This window comes from Equus przewalskii, chromosome 13 (genome assembly GCF_037783145.1).
Source record: "Equus przewalskii isolate Varuska chromosome 13, EquPr2, whole genome shotgun sequence".
Lineage (NCBI taxonomy): Eukaryota > Metazoa > Chordata > Mammalia > Perissodactyla > Equidae > Equus > Equus przewalskii.
In genome coordinates this window covers 11,295,811-11,318,007 of record NC_091843.1, presented here as the reverse complement: position 1 = coordinate 11,318,007, position 22,197 = coordinate 11,295,811, and the positions used below count along the sequence as shown (strand labels likewise).

Sequence of the window (22,197 nt, the reverse complement as noted above, 5' to 3'; positions counted from 1 at the left end):
GGGCATCTCGGCCATCGCCAACCAGGACTCTTAAAAGCTGGGTGCTTATAGGGAAAAGAAAAAAAGGTAGTGAAAAATAAGAAACAAAGAAAAATCTTTTCTTTCTCTCTCTTCCTCTTATCCTTCCTCTTCCTGAGCTCAGTAAGCAGGTCTTGGTTTCTGCTGACATGATAGTGTTTCACAAACATAGAAACTTCCTCCTTCCTCCTCGGACAGGCTATCACTTCTTTATTCTTATCCTTTTGTTTTAAAACATTTTTATTAGTCTTTTTTTTCCTTAAAATTTTTAACAGCTGTTTATAAAAACACAACAAAAACACAACACAAAACAAAAAACTTGGTAAAAATAACTCACTATATGGTACATATACTCAGACGGTGTGATATATTTATATAATAAAAGATGAAAATAGTCACTTTCCATAATAAAAATAAGTTCTATTTTTTGTTTATTTTACAATATACTTAATATTCTCTTCTTCTTTTGCTTCCTCTCCAGCTTCCACTTCTTCACTCTGAATCTCGAGGGGGGGCGTCCCACGTGGCTGCTCCCAGCCCCACTAAGCTGGAGTCTGAGAGGTGGCGGGGCGGGGTCGGGGGCAGAGGGGCTTAGGAACACAGGCGGCAGCCGCATTCTAAGTGTCTCTCCACCTCTTCTACGAAGGAGGAGCCGTCTGTGCACTGGAAGACGTATTTCCGACGCTTGCTGCGGGTGGGCTGGCAGCACTGGGGCCCACAGCCCCCGCGACATTCCATTATGGGCACCTTGGAGGGCGTGGCACATGACGCGTAACCTTTCTGGCGGCGGATGACCTCTCGGACCACCTCGCCCAGGCATGCATTCTCTGCAGAGGGCAGAAGAGGTAAGGTCAGGGCACTGGTAGTGGAGATGGTTGGTAAGACCAAGGGCGGTTCCTGGGTAGGCTGTTCTGAAAGACTCGTGGTCTGAAGATCATAGGTACTTCATTTACCCACCCAGCCAGCCACTCATCCACGCATCCATCCACCTTTCCAACCGTCCACCCCCCCTCCCCCCATCCACCTATTCCACAAAAACTAAGCAGCTTTTCTGTGCCATGCTCTACACTAGATTTAAAGCTAGATTTAAAGCCCCGAGGATATAATGATGGCAAGAGTAAGCTTGGTCCCTCCCTTCATTAAACTTAAAGACCAAACTAGATGTGGCAAACTGGTAGAATGTGGGCTAAATCCTGACAAATTTTGATTGATTGTGTCACACATCTTAAAAACCAAATTAAATGTCAACATTAAAAAAAAAACCCAGCAGATATCACCTAAAAATTGGGACTTCTGGCTTCTTTGAAAACCAGGAGGTTTGGCAAAGCTGAGCCTGCATCCCTGCATTGTGATGATGGGCTGAAGCTGAGTACTTTAGATAGGGCAGGAGATCTCCAGTTTGCCCTAGTCCCCACCACTCTCAGCAGCCTGTCTCCACTGGTGTAGGGTCTAGACACTAATTATACAATCATTCAAATGATATATTTGTAATGATAAACTGAGATGGATGCTGTGAAGGAAAGGAACATGTTAATACAAGAGCACATAGCAAAGGAGCCTGACCCAGCCCGGGGGTGTGTCTCTGGGAAGTGACGCTGGACTTGAGATCCGAATGAAGAACAGGAGTTAATGAGCCAAAGAGTCTGTGGGGATGAGCTTTTCCAGAAGTCCCAGAATTAACAGGAGGGAGGAGGAAGGGAATGGGACCCCCTATATCTGCTTGAATCCTGGACCCAGCCCCAGATCTTCATCTCCACCCCTCTCCTGCCTTCACTGCATCGGGAGAGCATCGAGCAAGGCACTGAGGAAGACAGTGACGGCCTCAGAGCCAGGATCCTCAGCCACACATGCTTGAACAAGTCACTTGCTGTCCCTCAGCCTCAGTTTCCTTGTCTGGAAAATGGTGACACATTTCCCTGTCCTTCCTCCCACTTCACAGAACGAGAAAGGGCTTTATGCATCGTAAGGCTTCAGGTGATTAATGTGATGCAATGTGAATTTTGTTAACCTTGATATAATTTGTTAAAATTATGAGATTGTTAAAAGAATCAGAAAGAGACTAACAATAATGGGTGTGTGAGTGTGTGCATGTGTGTGTAATGTGGGGCCGGAGAGTACAAATGTGGCAACATGCTAATTGGGCAGTCTGGTTGAAGGGAATCTGAGAGCTGTTTATACCGACCGGCAATTTTTCTGTTAAACCTGAAATTATTTAAAAATACATTAATAACATTTTAAAAAAACGATCAGTTTCAGTTAAGAACAGTATTTCAATTAGGTATAAAATGTGAAAGAGTCCTCCAGTGACGCGGTGGCCTGCCGAGGAATCTGGTGGCAGGGAGGGAGACTTCTCAGTTTCCATGAAGGAGAAAAACCTCCAAGGGAGATAGAACCATTTAACATAATTTAATTTTCCTTTTTTGAGCTAACCTCAAAATTAACACACTAAAGGGGCCACGAGCTGAGATAAGTAATTCGATATTTATGAGACTGGATCAGAGCAAAGAACTGGCTTCTGTTGACCCAGTAACGGCAGGAGGACTGGGTGGAGACTGCAGACAACATGTGAAATGTGAACATGCCTAAGAATCCCTGGGGCTCTTGTTAAGATGCAGGTGCTGACTCAAAAGGCCTGGGGTGGGGCCTGAGAGTCTGCATTTCTAGTAAGTTCCCAGGTTGAGTCAATGGTGCTGGTCAGGGGGGCCACACTGTGGCTAGGGTATGGATTAGTTTTGAAGGCCTAGCATCTCAAGGGCTGACAGCCGGAAAAGGAGAGGAGGGGAGAGGGAAAGCAGCAGAGGAGGGAGAGGAAGAGACAAGGGAGGCTTTGGAACTGCTATGTTTTGGGGCTAATTTGTTACACAGCAATAGATGTACAAGAAGGTACAGTACTGCCCTCATTTTCAAGATGAGGCAATTGAGGCTTAGAAAGTGGCTTAACCAAGGTCTTGCAGCCTCTAAGTGGCAGAGCCAGAACTGAACTTAGGCAGTGTGCATCTGGAGTCCGACTCTGACCCCCACATCCTTCCCAGGTCCCCCCTCCCATGCACACAGTGGACCCACCTTGTTCGCAGTGCTCCCCACTAAAGCCCGGCTGGCACAGGCAGTAGGGCTCCCCTTGATCTGAGACGTGGCACTGCCCGTGGTGACACTTGAAGACTGAGCAGGCAGAGTCATTCTTGTGGTCACACAAGGCCCCTCCATAGCCCTCTGCACACTTGCACACATAGGATGTCCTGGTTGCCACACATTTTCCGTGGTTGCAGCTGTTGGCAGAGGAAAGGATGAGAAGGGGGACCAGGGCAGAGACAGTGCTGCCGGGGGCTTCCTCTGTCCACCCCAGCCAGGGCCCAGGCTCAGACCAGGGGACCCAGGCCTTCTCCATTCCTGGCTCTGCCCTCCGCCAGCCCAGTGGCTGAGCATCAATCTTTTCTTAAATACTCTGCCCCAGTGTCCAAACAGCTGGAAGCTCATGAGCATCACCCAGCGTCCACTGCCAGCTGTGACCACGACGAGGCTGGCTTGCTCGCTCTCTTTCACACAGACATCAAAACTCACATATCTGAGTGGCAAGTCACTGCTTAGAAGAATCTAAGCATTCTCTAAACATTTTAATTGCCCTACCATCTTAATTGATAATAACACTATTATTACCACCACCACCACCAGCTACCCCTTGCTATGTGCCAGGCATTGGGGTAAGTGTGTTACACGGAGCATCACTCAATTTCTACCATCGCCTCTCCTCTGCTGCTCTGAGGCAGTAGTCTCACCTCTCCACCTCTCATTGAGGGAGGAACTGACGCCAAAGCCTGTCTTCATAACCATATGCAGCACTGTCTTTACTGGGATGACATTCAGAGCCAGTATTTGCTGTAGACATATTCACTACAGAGTCACACACACACACACACACTCTCAAGAGCTCCACAGGAAACTCAAACCCTTTAGAGCCGTCTCTCATCCCTGATCCAAAATGTCATTTCCCAACTTGGTCAGTCAACCAAACTCCCAGTCTTGGCACTGGGGCTATTTTTGGCTGATTCAAATTTCTTCACACTGAGGATGTTGGGTCTCTGATACTTAGCACATGGCCTGGCACAAAGTAGGCCCTCAGTAAATATTTTTCAAATGAACAACGAATGATTGGGCCATGACATGTGACGTGGCTGTGCATGATTACACACCTGGTGCTTTGCACGCGCACCTGTGGAGGGGTAGCTGCTTCGGGGCTGAAGTTCACCCTCGTTCCACTTGCCAAGTGGAATGCCCACAGGGATGTGTATACCCCAAGGGGTGCCCTTTTTCTGACTTGCACAGGCCGTGTAGGGGCATGCTGTGGTTCTGGACAGATTCTAAAGGCCCCTTGACAGACACAGCTGTTTTCAGCAAGACCCTTGCACACTAAGCCTCTGAGCAGGACCTGCTGTCTGGATGTGTGAGCTCTTTGAGGCAGTCGCTCTTATGCAGTCCTATCTACAGTCTGACCACAATCCCTCTGGCTTCCATCACTGCCTGCTTCTCAGGTGGGCCAGGGGTGGGGATGAGACTGTGGCTATGCTGGGGGCCTGAGGGGGAGCCCGGACTCTTGGGACACTGACCTGTGGCCGAGGCAGGGGTCCCAGGCCTCCTGGTCGCAGAGTGGGCCGGTCCAGCCCGGGTGGCACTCGCACACCACGCTGTCCTTCTCCACCGAGCGGCACAGGCCGTGCTTGCACACCGTGCAGGACTTGCAGCCAGGTGAGACCCCCAGGGACTGCGGTGGGAGGGCCTTGAAGTCCTGCAACTCGTTGTTGATGCGCACCTCGTGGATGCAGCCGTGGAAGCCGCCCAGCGGCCGGTCTGTGCCCTGGCGCAAGGCTGAGAGGCCCGTGGAGGTGGGGATGCCTGTGGGAGGGGCGCCAGGACAGCGGCCTGAAGACCCTCTCCTGCCCACCCTGCTTGCCAGCCCAGACCTCCTGGAGTGAAGAAGAGTGGCTTTACGTGTTCGTGGTGAAGTGCTCACAGCCCTGGGCCTCTGCTGTTCAAATCGAGGGAATGCACCAAAACCTGGGACCTCATCCATACAAGCACATGCATCCTTTGTCCTGCATTGTGACTTTAAAAAACCTGAATTCCTTGCCAATATTTAAATGTACAAAATTTCCCATAAAAGTCCATATTTTTGGCTGCTCTAGAAAAAATGAGAAGATATGGCCACCCATTGCCACATGGCCACACTGGCTGGATGGAGGAGGACACGCCCTGTAGGCAGGGGCTGGGTGGTGTAGCACATTCCTCCCCTGGCCCCACCAGGCCTCCACAGCCGCTGACAGGCCCCGCAGGACAACACAGGGCCGGAGAGTGAGAGTGTGGGAGAGAAGGAGGGGTTTGGGGAGCAGCCTCCATCGGTGGAGCTTTGGGGATCTTCACTGGGAGAGAAAATTTTGGGATCGCTGTGGGCCAAGGGCTTTCCCTGGATGTCCTCTTCCTGCACTGCTGTTAACAATGCAGACTCCGGGGCCCCTTCCAGCCCTTCTGAGGTGGACTCCTTGAGGAGAAGTCTTGGGAATCTCTGTGATTTTTTCTTTTTTTGCACAGAACCCTTAGAGAACTACCAGCCCAGGGCAGTGTTTCAGGTCCAGGCTCTGCCAGACTGGTGGCTACTTCTCTTCTGGCCTCTGTATGACCTTAATCTCAAACCTGTTCTTCCACATGCATCACCTGAGCCTCACGGAGTCCGAGGACGTGGCAGAGCAGAGGGAATGTCACCTGAAGCCCGCAGATCATAGGGCCTGGACCCTGCCTCTGTCTTTCCCTTCCTCATTCCGTCTTTACCTGCCCCCACCATCCCCGCTGAATAACTTGTAGTTCCCAGAAGGAGCCCTGTCCTCACTCCTTTCCTCCTCTCCATGACCTGGCTAAGTATTCACCCTTTAGAGATCAACTTGGTTGTCACTCCTCCAGGAAGCCCTCTCTGATTAGCTTTGGGAGTGGGTGACAAGACAAGAGCAGGAGAACCCCAGCCAGGGGCCCTGGGTGCAGGTGCCTGAGCACAGAAGGCAGGTGGGGGTGGAGGTATGGGGGGGAGGGCTTTACCTCCCAGGTAGAGGGGGCTGTTGATGCCCACTGCCGGCTGCTTCTGGAGCTTGCCCAGGCTCTTGGGGGTGCCTTTGTCCACCACCAGGTTCAGGGTCTGGTTTAGCATCACCAGCTCCACGCTGTGGAACCGTCCGTCATTCACAGTCTCCACGCTGGGCAGAAGAGAAGGGGAGGGCAAGAGGACTTGCTGAGCGCTCGCCACGGCCGGGCGCTGGGGTGGGAACTTGACTGGCATTACTTGCATTTTGTTTTACTTTCATTTGGAAATAAATTCAAACTTATATAAGTTGCAAAAATAGAAACAGTACAGAGAACACCTGTTACACCTATAAATTCTCCTATTAGCTCCGTGTGCTTTATTATTTATTTTGTCTCCACAGACAGAGACACACAAGCACACGTACACAGACACACATATCTATACAGACACACACACACACATACACCCGCAGTTTTTCTGACTCATTTAAAGGAAAGTTGCATACATCGTGGCCCTTTATCTGTTGATAGCTCAGTGTGTGTTTCCTAGGGTTGGATCCTTTCTTACATAATCACAGCACGGTTCTCAACTTTGGTAAAATTCAACATTGAGACCATACTTGTGTCTAATCAACCTGCATCCTGACTTTTCAGTGGACATAATAATGTCTTTCACAGCATTTTTTCCCCTTCCAGTATAAGAGCCATTCTAGGGCCAGGTATTCCATTGGGCTATCGTGATTCACATTCTTTTCTAGCATTTCACAGAGTTAAGCAAACTCCATCCTCAGACCACCTTCTCAATTTTCGCTCTACCGCATACCACTGGGACCATTATTTACTTACCATATTTTTCTTCAATTGCTCCATTTCCCCCTTAAATATCAGTGAGGATATAAGGCAAGCAGTGTTCTAAGGAATATTGCCCATGAAAAAAATATTTTGGTGTGATTTATATATTTTTCTAGTATATATGAAAAAAATGATCTCACAGTTAAAAATGTCAGTAGCTTGTCTCTGTCTCACCAAAATGTACCTCACACACTGCCAGTGCACGCCACATCTGGCGAAATAACGCCTTACAACACTCGGAAATGAGGAAATGGAAGCCCAAGGTGGTTAACACCTAAAGCCCCACAGCTAATAAGTGACAGAGCAGGGATTTGAACCGAGGTCCATCCAGCTTTGCAGCCCACATACATTCCCCTTCCTGTGCTGCCTCCGTCAGCACAGCAGCCACTCTCACTGCAGGGCTTATGACGAAGCAGAGTCGCTGCTATTATTTGAACCTCACGATAATTCTGTGAGGTGGCGTCAGATATCCCATTTCACAGATAAAGAGACTGAGGCCCAGAGAGGTTAAGTGATTTGTCTGAAGTCACCCAGCTAGTTAGTGCCAGAGTCAGAATTCACAGGCACAACTTTTGACTCCACAGTTCTGCTCTTTCCACTACTCTATCCTTGGCAGGGGCTGGGAGGGAGCAGTGATAGGAGGCGACAGAGGAGTTTGGAAACATAGCACCTCCTTCCCTGAAGAAAATGGCCCTCTGAGGATCAGGCTGAGCTCTGTCTTATCCATTCAGGTGTGGGTGGTAAATATGGAGGCTCCCTCTCCCTGGTGAATCCCTAGGTGAACTGGCTCCAACAAGAAGATCCTGGCATGGAGGTGGCACTGTTGACACCCAGGCAGGCAGGAGTTTCAGTGACTGCCTCATAGTTAGAGATTTCAGCACCCCAAGAGGTGAGAGAGATGCTTTGGAGAAGAAAGGCTAAGTTGGGGCATAGTGGAGAAAGCAGAGTCCATTCTAGCCCCTTACTCTGAGTGGGATCACGGCCAGTCACAGAAACAGAACCTCTCTGGTCTCAGTTTCCTCATGTGTAAAAGGGGGAGACTAACCTGACAGAATTATGATGATCAAATCAGAGGAGGTACATGGAAGCACTTTGAAGACTGTAAATTCCTGGGAAAACGTGAGCAAATATTATTAGTGCTATTTATAATATTAACAAGAAGAACCCACCATCGTCTGTAAACCTAGTGACCTCTGCTCTAGTGCCGACCTCTGGGAGAAAGTGATGGTGGGGTGGGGGCGGGGGACATGCAGGAGCCCAGGACCCTCCCAAATCCATCAAGAACTCTCACATCCACCCATCTACCCATCCATCCATGAACCACCCACCCACTTATCGATCATCCATCCATCCATCCATCATCTATCCATCCAATATCCATCCCCCCTCCCTCTGTCCCTCCCTCCATCCATTCTCCCATCTATCCACCCATCTCCCACCCACCTATCCAATCATTCATTCATCATCTATCCCATCCATCCACCCACCCACTGACTGAGTGTCTGCTATGAACCACATTGTCCTAGGAGCTGGGGATCAGTGACAAATAGGACAGACAGGGTACCTTCACTCTCAAAGCTCACATTTCTTTAGCCTTTCCTCTAAATCAAATGACCAACTTATCACTATAAGTTCTAGTCAAGAAACAGGGTAGTGTGGGGGGGGGCAGAGTTCTGGCTACAAGAGTCCATTGGGGCATCTGGTTTTGTGATGGGGAGCCAAGAAGCCACATGAAGGTAGAGCTGTTTCTATTTCAGTAGCCTCCAGCAGAGGCCTGTGAGGCCAGAGACTAGTTGGTAATGGTGGGTTGGGGAATGAGGGCTGGTGTGCAGAGAGCACGGGCTTCTGACCTTGAGCCCTCATACAGTTTTCTAAACACACATGCAAAAATACGCAAATATATCAGAGGGCGGGACCAAGATGGCAGAGTGAGAGGTCTTCTTTGTCTCTCCCTCGTTGAATCTACAACTAATTGGACATTCACCAATTAACAAAGGATATCCAGATAGCATCTCAAGATGCCTAAAAGTCTCGTGTTACTACACATCGGAAGGCGGACGGACTTCCCCCCGGGAGGAGGTGGAAATAGGTGAAAACTCTCCGACCCCCGACCCCCGGACAGCCTAGTTCCTGCAGGAGGCTCTCTTCCAGCGGACTCCCTCATAGCATCGCCACACACCAAGGGCAGGAGTGTGCACTCACCAGCGGAGCGACGGTGGAAACAGGTGACAACACCCCTACCCAAGCCCCCTGCGATCACACCTAAGCCCAGAGGGAAATCCCCAGGGTCCCGCACCCACCGGCAGGGAAGGCCTCCACTCGCCATTAGCAGGGAGGCCCCACCCAGAAGCCAGAACAAAGAGAAGCTCCTGGCGGGCCCGGCACGGCACCAGACCACAAGCTGCCACTGAGCTCACGGTCTCCGGCACACAGCTCGGTGCAGGGGGTGCTCGGACTTCCCGTAGACGTGCTTGGGGACATGGTTGGAGCTCCAACACCCGGCTCTGCGGCCCAGGGGGTTGCTCCAGGGTCCCGCACCCCCCCCAGCAGGGAGGGCCTCTGCTTGCCATTGGCAGGGAGGTCCTGCCCAGCATTCGGAACACCAGGAAGCTCCCTAGAGCAGAATTGCCCACAAGGCAGCAGCTTACAAGCCACTGCCAGGCCCACGGATTCTGGCTGTGTCCCAGACGAGTCAAGGGGCTCCCAGAGATCCCATGAGAGTAGAGTGGGGCAGACTGGAGCTCTGGTGAAACGGCTATGTAGCCCGGGGGGGGATCTCCAGGTTCTTACAGCAGCCTCAGTGAAAGCCTCTGCACAGCACTAGTGGAGAGGTCCCAACTGGCAATCGCAAGGTGGGAAGGCCCTGGGGCAAAAGTAGCACAGCTAGGTGAGCTAATGACAGACTGCAGAAGATACCCATAGCTCTGCTGGGACCTATAGTGGACAAGTGTGATCTGGTGGGCTCTGTTAGGGACAAATTGGAGATTATAGGTGATCCTGCTCCTGGCTGCTGGGAAAGCCCACAACACTGCTGCAGACCACAAGGAGGGAGCGTGTCTAGGTGGGCTGCAGCAGTAGGCACCAGCAGCCTGAGGCCTCCTTGCGATTGCCCCCACAACCGACGAGGGACCCCACAGGACCACTGTGACTACGAGGAGGGGTCCAGGTCCAGTCAGTAACAGCTGACAGGGTTCCTGGTTGGGGCAGTCTAAACAGCTGCCCCCCAACACACACTAGACGCAACAAGTGGAAGCAGCGACTAAACTCTATCTCTATAAGGAGGCACAAATCCACGCCATAAAGCAGTATGAAAAAATATATTAAATCTCCAGAACAGAAGGTAAATGATAAGCACCCAGAAAACAATCCCAAAGACAATGAAATCTATAACCTAAATGATGATGATTTCAAAACTGCCATTATGAAAAAACTCAATGACCTAAAAGAGAATTCAGATAGACAACTCGAGTTCAGGAGCTATGTCACAAAAGAGCTTGACACTATAAAGAAGAACCAATTAGAAATACTGGAGATGAAGAACACAATGGAGGAGATTAAGAAAAATCTGGACTCTCTGAACAGTAGGGTCAATAATATGGAGGACAGAATTAGCAATTTGGAGGATAGGAATATAGAAATGCTGCAGGCAGAGGAGGAAAGAGAAATAAGACTAAAAAGAAATGAAGAAACTCTCCGAGAATTACCTGACTCAATTAGGAGATGCAACATAAGGATTATAGGTATACCAGAGGGAGAAGAGAAGGAGAAGGGGGCAGAAGGCCTGTTCAAAGAAATAATAGCTGAGAACTTTCCAAACTTGGGAAGAGAGATGGAACTTCACGTCACAGAAGCCAATAGATCTCCAAACTTTATTAACGCAAGAAGACCAACCCCAAGACATATAGTAGTGAAACTAGCAAAAGTCAACGACAAAGAGAAAATGCTAAGGGCAGCCAGGCAGAAGAAAATAACTTACAAAGGAAACCCCATAAGGCTATCAGCAGATTTCTCAGGAGAGACCTTACAGGCTAGAAGAGATTGGAATGAAATATTCAAGACTCTGAAGGACAAAAACCTGCAGCCAAGAATACTCTACCCAGCAAAAATATCCTTCAAATACGATGGAGAAATAAAAACTTTCCCAGATAAACAAAAGTTAAGGGAGTTCATCACCACAAAACCTCCTCTTCAAGAATTGCTCAGGAAGAAACTCATTCTGAAAAATCAAAAAAAGGAAAGGGGTTACAAAATCCAGAACAAAGGAGATAAGCAGAAGGACAATAACACAAAGTAACAGCTCTCCATGAGGACAAAATGCAAAAGAACCAGAAAACAAGTGATAAAATTGCAACAGTAGGCCCCCACATTTCAGTAATCACACTGAACGTGAATGGATTGAACTCTCCAATCAAAAGGCACAGAGTGGCAGGATGGATCAAAGAACAAGATCCAACAGTAAGCTGCCTCCAGGAAACACACCTCAGCCCCAAAGACAAACACAGACTCAGAGTGAAGGGATGGAAGACAGTACTCCAAGCCAATAATGAACAAAAGAAAGCAGGTGTTGCCATACTTATATCAGACAAAGTAGACTTCAAAGCAAAACAGATAAAGAAAGACAAAGAGGGGCAGTATATAATGATAAAAGGGACGCTCCACCAAGATGACATAACAGTTATAAATATATATGCACCTAACACAGGAGCACCAAAATTCGTAAAGAAACTATTAACAAAACTAAAAGGAGACATCAACAGCAATACAATAATAGTAGGGGACCTCAACACCCCATTAACACCAATGGACAGATCATCCAGACAGAAAATCAACAAGGAAATTATAGAATTAAATGAAAAATTAGATCAGATGGACCTAATAGATATATATAGGACACTTCATCCAAAAATGGCAGGTTACACATTCTTCTCAAGCACACATGGAACATTCTCAAGGGTAGACCATATCTTGGGAAACAAAGCAAGCATCAATAAGTTCAAGAGGGTTGAAATAATATCAAGCATCTTTTCTGATCACAATGCTATGAAACTAGAAATCAACTACAAGAATAAAGCTGGGAAAGGGCCAAAAATGTGGAGACTAAACAACATGCTACTGAACAAACAATGGATTATTGAAGAAATTAAAGAAGAAATCAAATATTATCTGGAGACAAATGAAAATGAAAACACACCATACCAAATTATTTGGGACGCAGCACAGGCAGTCCTAAGAGGGAAATTCATTGCAATACAGGCTCACCTCAATAAGCAAGAAAAATCTTACATAAACAACCTCAAACGACACTTAACGGAATTAGAAAAAGAAGAACAAACAAAGCCCAAAGTCAGTAGAAGGAGGGAAATAATAAGAATTAGAGCAGAAATAAATGATATTGAAACAAAAAAGACAGTAGAAAGGATCAATGAAACAAAGAGTTGGTTCTTCGAAAAAATTAACAAAATCGACAAACCCTTAGCCAGACTCACTAAAAAAAAAAAAAAAAAAAAGAGAGAGAGAGAGAGAGAGAAGTCTCAAATAAATAAAATTAGAAATGAGAGAGGAGAAATCACAACAGATACTGAAGAAATACAAAGGATCATAAGAGAATACTATGAAAAACTATATGCCAACAAATGGAACAACCTAGAAGAAATGGATAAATTCCTAGCCTCATACAACCTACCCAAACTGAATCAGGAAGAAATAGAGAATCTGAATAGACCAATCACAAGTAAAGAAATAGAAACAGTAATCAAAAACCTCCCCAAAAATAAGAGTCCAGGACCAGACGGCTTCTCTGGAGAATTCTACTAAACATTCAAAGAAGATTTAATACCTATCCTTCTCAAACTGTTCCAGAAAATAGAGGAAGATGGAGCACTCCCTAATACATTCTATGAAGCCAACATCACCCTGATCCCCAAACCTGACAAGGACAACACAAAGAAGGAAAACGACAGGCCAATATCACCGATGAACATAGATGCAAAAATCCTCAACAAAATTTTGGCAAACCGAATACAGCAATATATCAAAAAGATTATACACCAACATTAATAAAAAAAAAAAAGATTATACACCATGATCAAGTGGGATTTATACCAGGGACACAGGAATGGTTCAACATCCACAAGTCAATCAACGTGATTCACTACATTAACAATATGAGAAACAAAAACCACATGATCATCTCAATAGATGCAGAGGAAGCATTCAACAAGATCCAACATCGATTTATGATAAAAACCCTCAATAAAATAGGTATAGAAGGAAAGTACCTCAACATAATAAAGGCCATATATGACAAACCCACAGCCAACATCATACTCAATGGACAAAAACTGAAACCCATCCCTCTCAGAACAGGAACAAGACAAGGGTGCCCACTTTCACCACTCTTATTCAACATAGTACTGGGGGTGTTGGCCAGAGCTATTCAGCAGGAAAAAGAAATAAAAGGAATCCAAATAGGCAACGAAGAAGTAAAACTCTCGCTGTTTGCAGATGACATGATCTTATATATAGAAAACCCCAAAGAATCCATAGAAAAACTATTAGAAACAATCAACAACTACAGCAAAGTTGCAGGGTATAAAATCAACATACATAAGGTAGCATTTCGCTATGCTAACAATGAACTAACAGAAAAAGATCTCAAGAACTCAATCCCATTCACGATCGCAACAAAAAGAATAAAATACCTTGGGATAAATTTAACCAAGGAAGTGAAAGATCTATACAATGAAAACTACAAGAAAGAAATTGATGATGATGGAAAGAGATGGAAAGACATTCCATGCACATGGATTGGAAGAATAGACATAGTTAAAATGTCCATACTACCTAAAGCAATCTACAGATTCAATGCTATCCCAATCAGAATTCCAATGTCATTCTTTACAGAAACTGAACAAAGAATCCAAAAATTCATATGGGGCAACAAAAGACCCTGAATTGCTAAAGCAATCCTGAGAAAAAAGAACAAAGACAGAGGCATCAAAATCCCTGACTTCAAAACATACTACAAAGCCACAGTAATCAAAACAGCATGGTACTGGTACAAAAACAGATGCACAGATCAATGGAACAGAATTGAAAGCCCAGAAATAAAACCACACATCTATGGACAGCTAATCTTCGACAAAGGAGCTGAGGGCATACAATGGAGGAAAGAAAGTCTCTTCAACAAATGGTGCTGGGAAAACTGGACAGCCACATGTAAAAGAATGAAAATGTACCATTCTTTTTCACCATTTACTAAAATAAACTCAAAATGGATCAAAGACCTAAAGATTAGGCCTGAAACAATAAGTCTTCTAGAAGAGAATATCGGCAGTACACTCTTTGACATCAGCTTCAAAAGAATCTTTTCGGACGCCATAACCCCTCACATGAGGGAAACAATAGAAAGAATAAACAAATGGGACTTCATCAGGCTAAAGAGCTTCTTCAAGGCAAGGGAAAACAGGATTGAAACAAAAAACCAGGCCACTAATTGGGAAAAAATATTCACAAGTTGTTTATCCGACAAAGGGTTAATCTCCATAATATACAAAGAACTCACACGACTCAACAATAAAAAATCAAATAACCCAATTACAAAATGGGCAGGGGACATGAACAGACATTTCTCCAAAGAAGATATACGGATGGCCAATAGACACATGAAAAGATGCTCATCATCACTAATCATCAGGGAAACGCAAATCTAAACTACCCTAAGATATCACCTTACACCTGTTAGAATGGCAAAAATATCCAAAACCAAGAGTGACAAATGTTGGAGAGGCTGTGGAGAAAAGGGAACCCTCATACACTGTTGGTGGGAATGCAAACTGGTGCAGCCACTATGGAAAACAGTATGGAGATTCCTCAAAAAGTTAAGAATAGAAATACTTTATGACCCAGCCATCCCACTACTGGGTATCTATCCTAAGAACCTGAAATCAGCAATTCCAGAAGTTCCATGCACCCCTGTCTTCATTGCAGCATTGTTCACAATAGCTAAGTCATGGAACTAACCTAAGTGCCCAGCAACTGATGATTGGATAAAGAAGTTGTGGTATATATATACAATGGAATACTACTCAGCCATAAAAAAGGACAAAGTCGTCCCATTCACAACAACATGGATAGACCTTGAGAGTATTATGTTGAGTGAAATAAGCCAGACAGAGAAAGACGAACTCTGTATGACTCCACTCATAGGTGGTAGTTAACATATGGACAAAGAGAACTGATCGGTGGTTGCCAGGGGAAAGGGGGGTGGGGGGAGGGCACTAGGGGTGAAGTGGTGTACCTACAACATGACTAATAATAATGTACAACTGTAATTTCACAAGGATGTTAACGTTTATAACCTTAATAAAAAAAATTTTTAAAAAATGCAAATATATCCCCAAACCATTATGTAAATTGATGCTGTCCTGAATGCAGATGAGCTCCCCATCCATGGAGGTGTGTAACTAGATGCTGGGCAGCCACCTGTCAGAGAGGGAGCTGTAGAGAGGCTGCAGCTCTGGGCAGGTGGTCTTGGCGTTCCTTTCCAACACTAAGATTCAGGGAGTCTGGGGCGGCTGCTTTCCCATTATAGACACACAGAGACACAGCCAACAAATACACACCACTAACCCCTTCCTGGCTGCTGGCTTCAAACCCTTCCCTTTTTCCTTCCTGCACTCTCCTGGCTGGCCCCAGGCCCTGGTGCTCTGCCCTGGAGGGTGCCTGGCTTGGAGCAAGTGGTTTGGCAGGAGCACAGAGGACTGTGAGGCCACCAGCTCCTGTCCCTGCAACAAAGTGCTGGGCTCTGCAGTACCCCAGCCACCTGGCTCTGTGGAGGGTCTCCCCTCATGCCCACAAGGAAAGCCCTAGGCAGGCTCTTTCCTCCTTTACACTCTTGCGCCAGTTCATGCTCGGGGCTCAGAGAGATCTAGTGTCACACTGGGTCCTCCAGCTGATGGACCGAGGGGAAATCACTTCTGTAAGCCCCACTTTCTGCTTCTGAACGATGGGGATGGTGTTGACCTCAGTGGGTTTTCATGGGCAATGCATGGCTCCTGATACCCAGCAAGTCCTCAGTAAAAGGTGGAAATGATGATCTCCTTGACCCCGACCCTGGGCTTGCAGGAGCTGGGTGCGGCAGGGGCACTGGATGGGCGAGTAGGTTAGCGGGCCCTATAAGAGCCCTTTGACTAGTCTCGACCCCCCAGTGCCCAGGCGTTCGGGTTTCTGTATGCTTCCACTGGCTCACAACCATCTCCGCAGAGGGCGCTCATGTGAGCCCATTTTATAGGGGGGGATCCTAAGTAACTTGACCAAGGTCACACTGCTAGGAAGTGGTGGAATTGGAGGTTCAAAGTCAGGACTGATGCAAATCCAAACCTCCCATAACTTTGTGCCAGTAGGTGCTTGTGGGTTAACAGCTCGCCTTCCTCCTGGCACATCTTAACCTGGGTCTCCTGGAAATAATGCCTAAAGCCAGTGCTTTTCAAATTCTGGGACCCTGGAGGTTTGGGGTGGGTGGTGCTGAAGGCTCTGATTTCTCATCTTGCAAATCAGGATGACTCCATTTCTACTTTTTTTTTTTATTTAAATCTTGGACTTTGAAGTAAAATATTAATGGGAAAATTAGCTCTGCTGCTACATAAGAAGAGAAAAAATTGGAAAAAAAAAGCGCCCACAATGAAAACAACTTGCTGTTAACTCTAAAAGAAATGAACCTACTGCAACTCCAAGCCACCAACATTAGTCTCCTGGAGAGATGTTTGGGGGTTTCAGGGGAGAGAAGGGGGCTCTGAGAGTCTTCCTTGTTACCCACTGGGCCAGATGAACAGCATGGAGTGGGAGGTGGCCAGCACTGGAGGTGTCAGAGCCAGGCTGGTGGCTCGTCCTGGACTGGCATGAGGACACGTGTTGGCCAGAGGCCCATCAAGTTCTCTCTTGCTTTTAATCACAATGGTGGGCATGTGCTTAGCACTTAATGGGCCCAGGTACCTGGCCTGCATTCTCTCATGTAACCCACTAACTCCCACATGGGAGCTACAAGTTTTCTCCATTTCACAAATAAGAGGCCTAAAGCTCAGACACTTAAGGTAACCAGCCCAAAGTCTTAAAGTGGAAGTAGTGAAGGTAGGACTCAAATCCAAGCTCTGAAGCCACAGGACCCTACGTCACTGGGGGATGAGCAGTCATTCCTCCAGGTGCTGGGCGTGCTCACCTGGATGCTGAGTTGTGACCACTAGGTGGCGACAGAGCTTCACAGGAGCAAAGTGTTCCTGGGATTTTATTTAGGCAGCTGCACCAGACCTCAGCCCGCACTGCAGCGGCAGCCCCCCACTCCTGGACCAGTGCATGGTCGGTTGGTCCGTCTGTCTGTCTGTCTCTCGGCCCCACCCTTTGTGCCTGGGAGCCAGCCCGTGAGAGAGTGGGTTTTGGTGGCCGTCTGACCTGGGTTTGAATCCCAGCCCTGCCACTTACTGGCTTGTGTGCCTTTGGACCAAGGACTTCACCTGAGCAGATGTTTCATGCCTAAAACAGGAGTGATGACACTTGCCTGGGGCTTGTGGTGAGGATCAAATGAGACAAAGATCTTGGCAAAGGATGGGATTGTGGTCATTAAGACTCAGGGAGCATGCACTGCAGGCCAAATAGGGCTCTCACGTGGTGTTTGAAAATGCCCAACATTTAAACACTGAGACATTTCACAGAGAAACCCTGGATTTCTAGCTTCTCTTGAGAACCTGCATTCCCACACAGCAGCATCTGCTACAGCTGAGGTCAACTGTCCCTTTGGATGAGGTCTGCAACCTCCAGGCTACTACAGTCCCCACCACTCCCTATCGGGATTCCAGTCCACTTTCTCTAAATCTGTTTCCTTACTTGGCCCCTTGGCCTTGCAGGCAGGTGAGTTTGCCCTCTTACAAGTCTCGGAATTGAGGAATAATGCAGTCTGTCCCCACTCTGGGGCAGGTAGGGGCTCAGGTGGCCTTCTCTGTGTATTTGCCCTGGGGCCTGGAATAGAACCTTGAGGTGCCCTCACCACCACCTATGACCATAGCTGGGCAGATGGACAAAATCAGGTGCCTGCACGAAGAAGACCACGGCGTCCAGCTACTCCAGGCCGGTAAGTCCCTGCTGGGGGCCCTGGCTGCACGTCCTCACTCAGGGGCCGGGCAGCGGGGCCTCAGTGGGCAGAAGTCTGCAGGCTGCCACTTCCCCTGATCACATCAGCTTTGGTTTGGTGCCCTGGCCCAGCCGTGAGGCTGAGGTGGCCTTCCTGGGTGGCCAGAGGTCACTGCTGTGACTCTGAGGAGATCTCATTTTCAGGCTGGGATGGCCTCCCGGCCCCGTCAGCTGCTGGTCGGCTCAGCCTGCACCCTCCACTGACCCAGCCCTCCCAGCATGGCTGCCGTGCATACTGATGGGGCTCCCCTGCCCAGGGCCTCCTCACTCCTCAGCCTGAGGGAATGCTCAACAGCCAGAGCTCACGCCTCAGCTCAAACATTACCTCTTCCTCCAGGGAGCCTTTCCTGGTCCTCCAAGAAGAAATGTCTGCTCCTTCTTCACCACAGCATGATGGTGTCTCTGGTGAGACCAATTTTATTCTGTCTGTGTAACAGTTGCTTATTTACACGCCTGCCTTCTTCCCTGGACTGTGTTTTAACTCCATGTCCCCTACACCCAGCCCAGGACCTGGCCCACACAAGGTGCCTGGAAGGTGTTTTCTGAGTGAGCAGAAGAGTGCACTATTGGGGCAAAACCAGGGCTGAGAGGAAAGTGTTCGGAGGCAAAACCATTTTTAATATGGAATTTCTGGAGACTTGAACCTTTAGGACTGTAGGCTGAAGGGCATGAAAGATCTGTCACCAGGCTTGGCCTGAGGATCCGGGCATCCTTCACTGGGCTCCTCCCATGGGTAAGAGAAAGAGCCTGGGGTCTCCCCAGGGCCCCCTGCTAACCTGCATCTGATTCTCTGACAAGGGCTGAAAGAGACAGCATTTCTCCTGGTCCTCGTTTCATTGCAAATCAAATCCCCTGGTTTAGGTGACAGCAGAGCATTCCAGCACTCCTCTTGAAACATCACCCCTCTGCCGAACCAACCTCCAGCAGCTATCATCAGTGTGGGTGGGCGGGGCTCTGCGCTGTGGTCCCCACTGCTCCGGAAGCCTGGCTTCGCCTTCTGTCCTCCACAGGCCCTTGCAAAGGATCAATCTGCCAAGCACTTTCTCAACCCCCACCCTCAACAGCCACCCCCGAGCTGCATCCTGCTACCATCCGCAGTACACAGGGGAGGAAACTGAGGCAAGAGGTTGAATAACTTGTTCAAACCCAGACGTGTCTGACACCACACGCTTTGTGTCAGGCTGCCCTGCCCTGCCCCCGGACTCTCTCCCTTCCACTTTGTCCATGACCAGCGGCTCCAGGAACATAGACGTTAGGAGGCCCTAACATGTATAGAGCATGGAGACAACCTGGATGAGCTCCCTCTCCTGGAGTCCATTGCACCCGCCTGTCCAGACCTGGCTGGTCTTCACTCCACCCACCATCCGCCATGAACCTTCTGCTCGGGTCGATGCCGTATCATTGTCCCTTAGGCTTGTCACTGCTGCTCTCCCTGCCCACGCACGTTCTGCCCCTTCTTCAAGACCCACCACAAATAGGTCCTTCTCCAGGAAGGCTTCGAGTGTAAACCAGCACTTCTCAGACTTGGGCCTCAGAGGCCCCCGGAGGCTCCTTAGACTAGATGGCTGGGCCCGACCCCCAGGGCTTGTCAGTAAGCTCAGGGAGGGGTCTGAAAATGTGCTTTTCTGACAAGTTCCTGGGCACTGCTGCTCTGGGCCCAGACGTCCAGAACCACTGGTCTTCACCTGGGCTTGCTGGAGGCGTGCTGGGGGCCGTCACCAGAGCCTGTGTGAAGGGGGAACTCTGCTCCCTCCAGCCCTGCAGGGCGGTTTTGCCTCTTCGTATTTAATATTCCTGAGGTCAACAGGAAGTTTCGATTGAAGAAAGCATTTAGTCATTGGGGGAAGAAAGTCTGAAAATTGCTGCTCTTCATCAGCTCCTACCAAATGTGCTCGTGCTTCCAGATGGGAAAGGCCGGTTTCGGGACGTGGGTCTCTCACCTGCTCTGCTGTCCCCAGGGAATGACTCTCCTTCCACCGGTGGTTTTATGTGATTTTGGGTGTAACCCAGACAAACATTTCTCACTTTAATAGTTATTTTTATAACTATTGCAAAAACATTCATAACTAAAGTGGTTTTTTATTTTAATAGCTTATTACTTAGTTTACTGAGAAGTAGAAAAAAATCTAACATATCGAACTAGCATATCTGTGATTTCACAGATGATATTACTTAAGATGAAGCTAAATTTAAACAGCGAGCAGATTTAAAGCTGCTGTAAGGTGGCGTGTTAAGTAACAGTACAGCTGACATAGTGACAATGTAAAATTCACGGTGATTGTTGGCAAGACTGAAGTTTAGGAAAAACTGTCCTTCAGAACAGTCTGAAAGTCACTTACAAAGCAGTCCTGCTCCCCCAGTGCCCTGGAATTTCCTCCCCTTGAGTTTCATACTGATCTCCCCCTGTTTTCTTTCTTAAACTAATAAAAGATTAGGATGACATTTTGCAAAGGGCATCTCATTAAGCAGCCTCATCCCCATTGGAGCACACGGCTCCTGCATGGTAGCCAGCTGGCCATTTATCTTATGGTAATGAGGTGTCATCTCCCGCTCGGGGTCTGCCTTCCTCTCACGCCTCTTCCTACAACACTGCCTTTCTCCCTCCCACCTGCCACTCCTATGAGGGGAAAGTGTGTGTGTGTGTGTGGGAGGGGGGTGTGTGTGTGTGGTGGCTGGGGGGCGGATGCCTGGGGAGAAGAAGCGTCAGAGTGGCCACCGGCATCTTCTCGCAGGGCTGCAGGCAGGTGGGAAGATGCGGGGGCACGTGCAGTGGTGGGAGGGACTGTGGGCCTTACCTGTACACCGTGGTTGGCGGAGAGCTCAGGCTGTCGTAGACGAGCCTCACGTGGCCCTGGTACAGCTCCAGCGCCAGGGGGTCATTGTCTCCCTTGTAGAGAAGGATGCCGTTGTCCTTGTCAGTGGCCACCTGGAGAGAGTGGCCAGGGCGTGTGGGTTAGGGCTCCCCTGAGGCCTAACCTCCCCGTCCCCATCTCAGAGCCCTCTTCCAGGTGGCATCTTCTGAAGGAACCCCAGATCTGAATGCATGCCCATATTTCCTCCTCCAGCTAGTCTGTAAGTTCCCAGAAGGAAGGCCGATACTTATACTCCAGCAAATGCTTATTGAGCGATTCAATTCAATAAATAATTATCGAGGACCCACCATGTGCCACTCTGTTTATATATATATACACGTCAGGAGCCCCAAGCTCTCGTCTAGCCTCTCCCGCTGGCATACAACGTGATCCTACCCAACTCCCTGCCCCTCTCGGGGCCTTGGTCTTTCTGTATAAAGTATAATAATAATTATAAACAAAATGCTAACAATACCACTTAATTCAATGTTTACTATGAAGCAGGCACTGTGTTAAGAGTCATCTAGGGAATTTTTAAAAACACCAGTGTCTGGGCTTTACCCCAAATCAATTATACACAAATCTCTGGGGGGTGGGACCCAGGCAAAGACAATTTTAGAAGTTCTCCAGGTGATTCTAATGTGCTGCACAGGCTGAGAACGACTGGTTTCAGAAGGTCCTGCCCTGAGGGCACCTTCTGCAAGACACGTGGCTGCAGGGACAGGCTTCTCTGACTGGGCTGTCGGCTCCCTGCCCGGCACAAGAGCAGCCTGGAGGAGTGGCACGTGGGGGAGGTGGTTTGATAGGACATCTGGGCATCTGGGGCACCGAGTGCTGCTCTGGCTAGATGGACCCAATGTTTGGGTCCCTGGGTGGGTGGGACCGAGCGAGGAAGGCAGGAGGGCAATGAGGAGAACCCAGGAGGGGTGAGGGCAGCGAGAGCTTCCTTCTTGCTTGTGCCTGGGGTCAACCCTCATCTCAGAGGCCTGCCCACTGGACTGCAGGCTCCACGAGGTGAGGCAGGCTGAACTTGTTGTGCATTTCTGCAACCCCAGTGCCGAGAAGGGCACCTGGCATGGGCGCTCAAGAGATCTTTGTCCAACGAACATTCTCTCCATAAGCTTGGGCTAGTGCAGCCATAACCAAAAGGAGGGCGGGGCCCCTAACTGGCCTGCATGCTGGAGCTGTGTCTGCTGGGTTGCCCCTCCTCAGGAAGCCCATAGGCAAGGGCCTG

The 22,197-nt window shown here is 48.5% G+C and overlaps 1 protein-coding gene across 1 annotated transcript in view; it reads right to left on the bottom strand.

Moving 5' to 3' along the window:
• Positions 1-240: 240 nt before the first annotated feature.
• The window catches only part of SLIT3 (slit guidance ligand 3), a 587,735-nt gene continuing 565,778 nt past the window's right edge, over positions 241-22,197 (bottom strand). The window contains exons 32-36 of the mRNA XM_070569056.1: positions 20,907-21,037; positions 6,097-6,251; positions 4,620-4,905; positions 3,082-3,284; positions 241-845 (exon numbers count right to left, since the gene is read on the bottom strand). Of these exons, the coding sequence (XP_070425157.1) occupies positions 610-845; positions 3,082-3,284; positions 4,620-4,905; positions 6,097-6,251; positions 20,907-21,037 (1,011 nt within the window). The 3' untranslated portion in view covers positions 241-609. The remainder of the gene's footprint in view (positions 846-3,081; positions 3,285-4,619; positions 4,906-6,096; positions 6,252-20,906; positions 21,038-22,197) is intronic.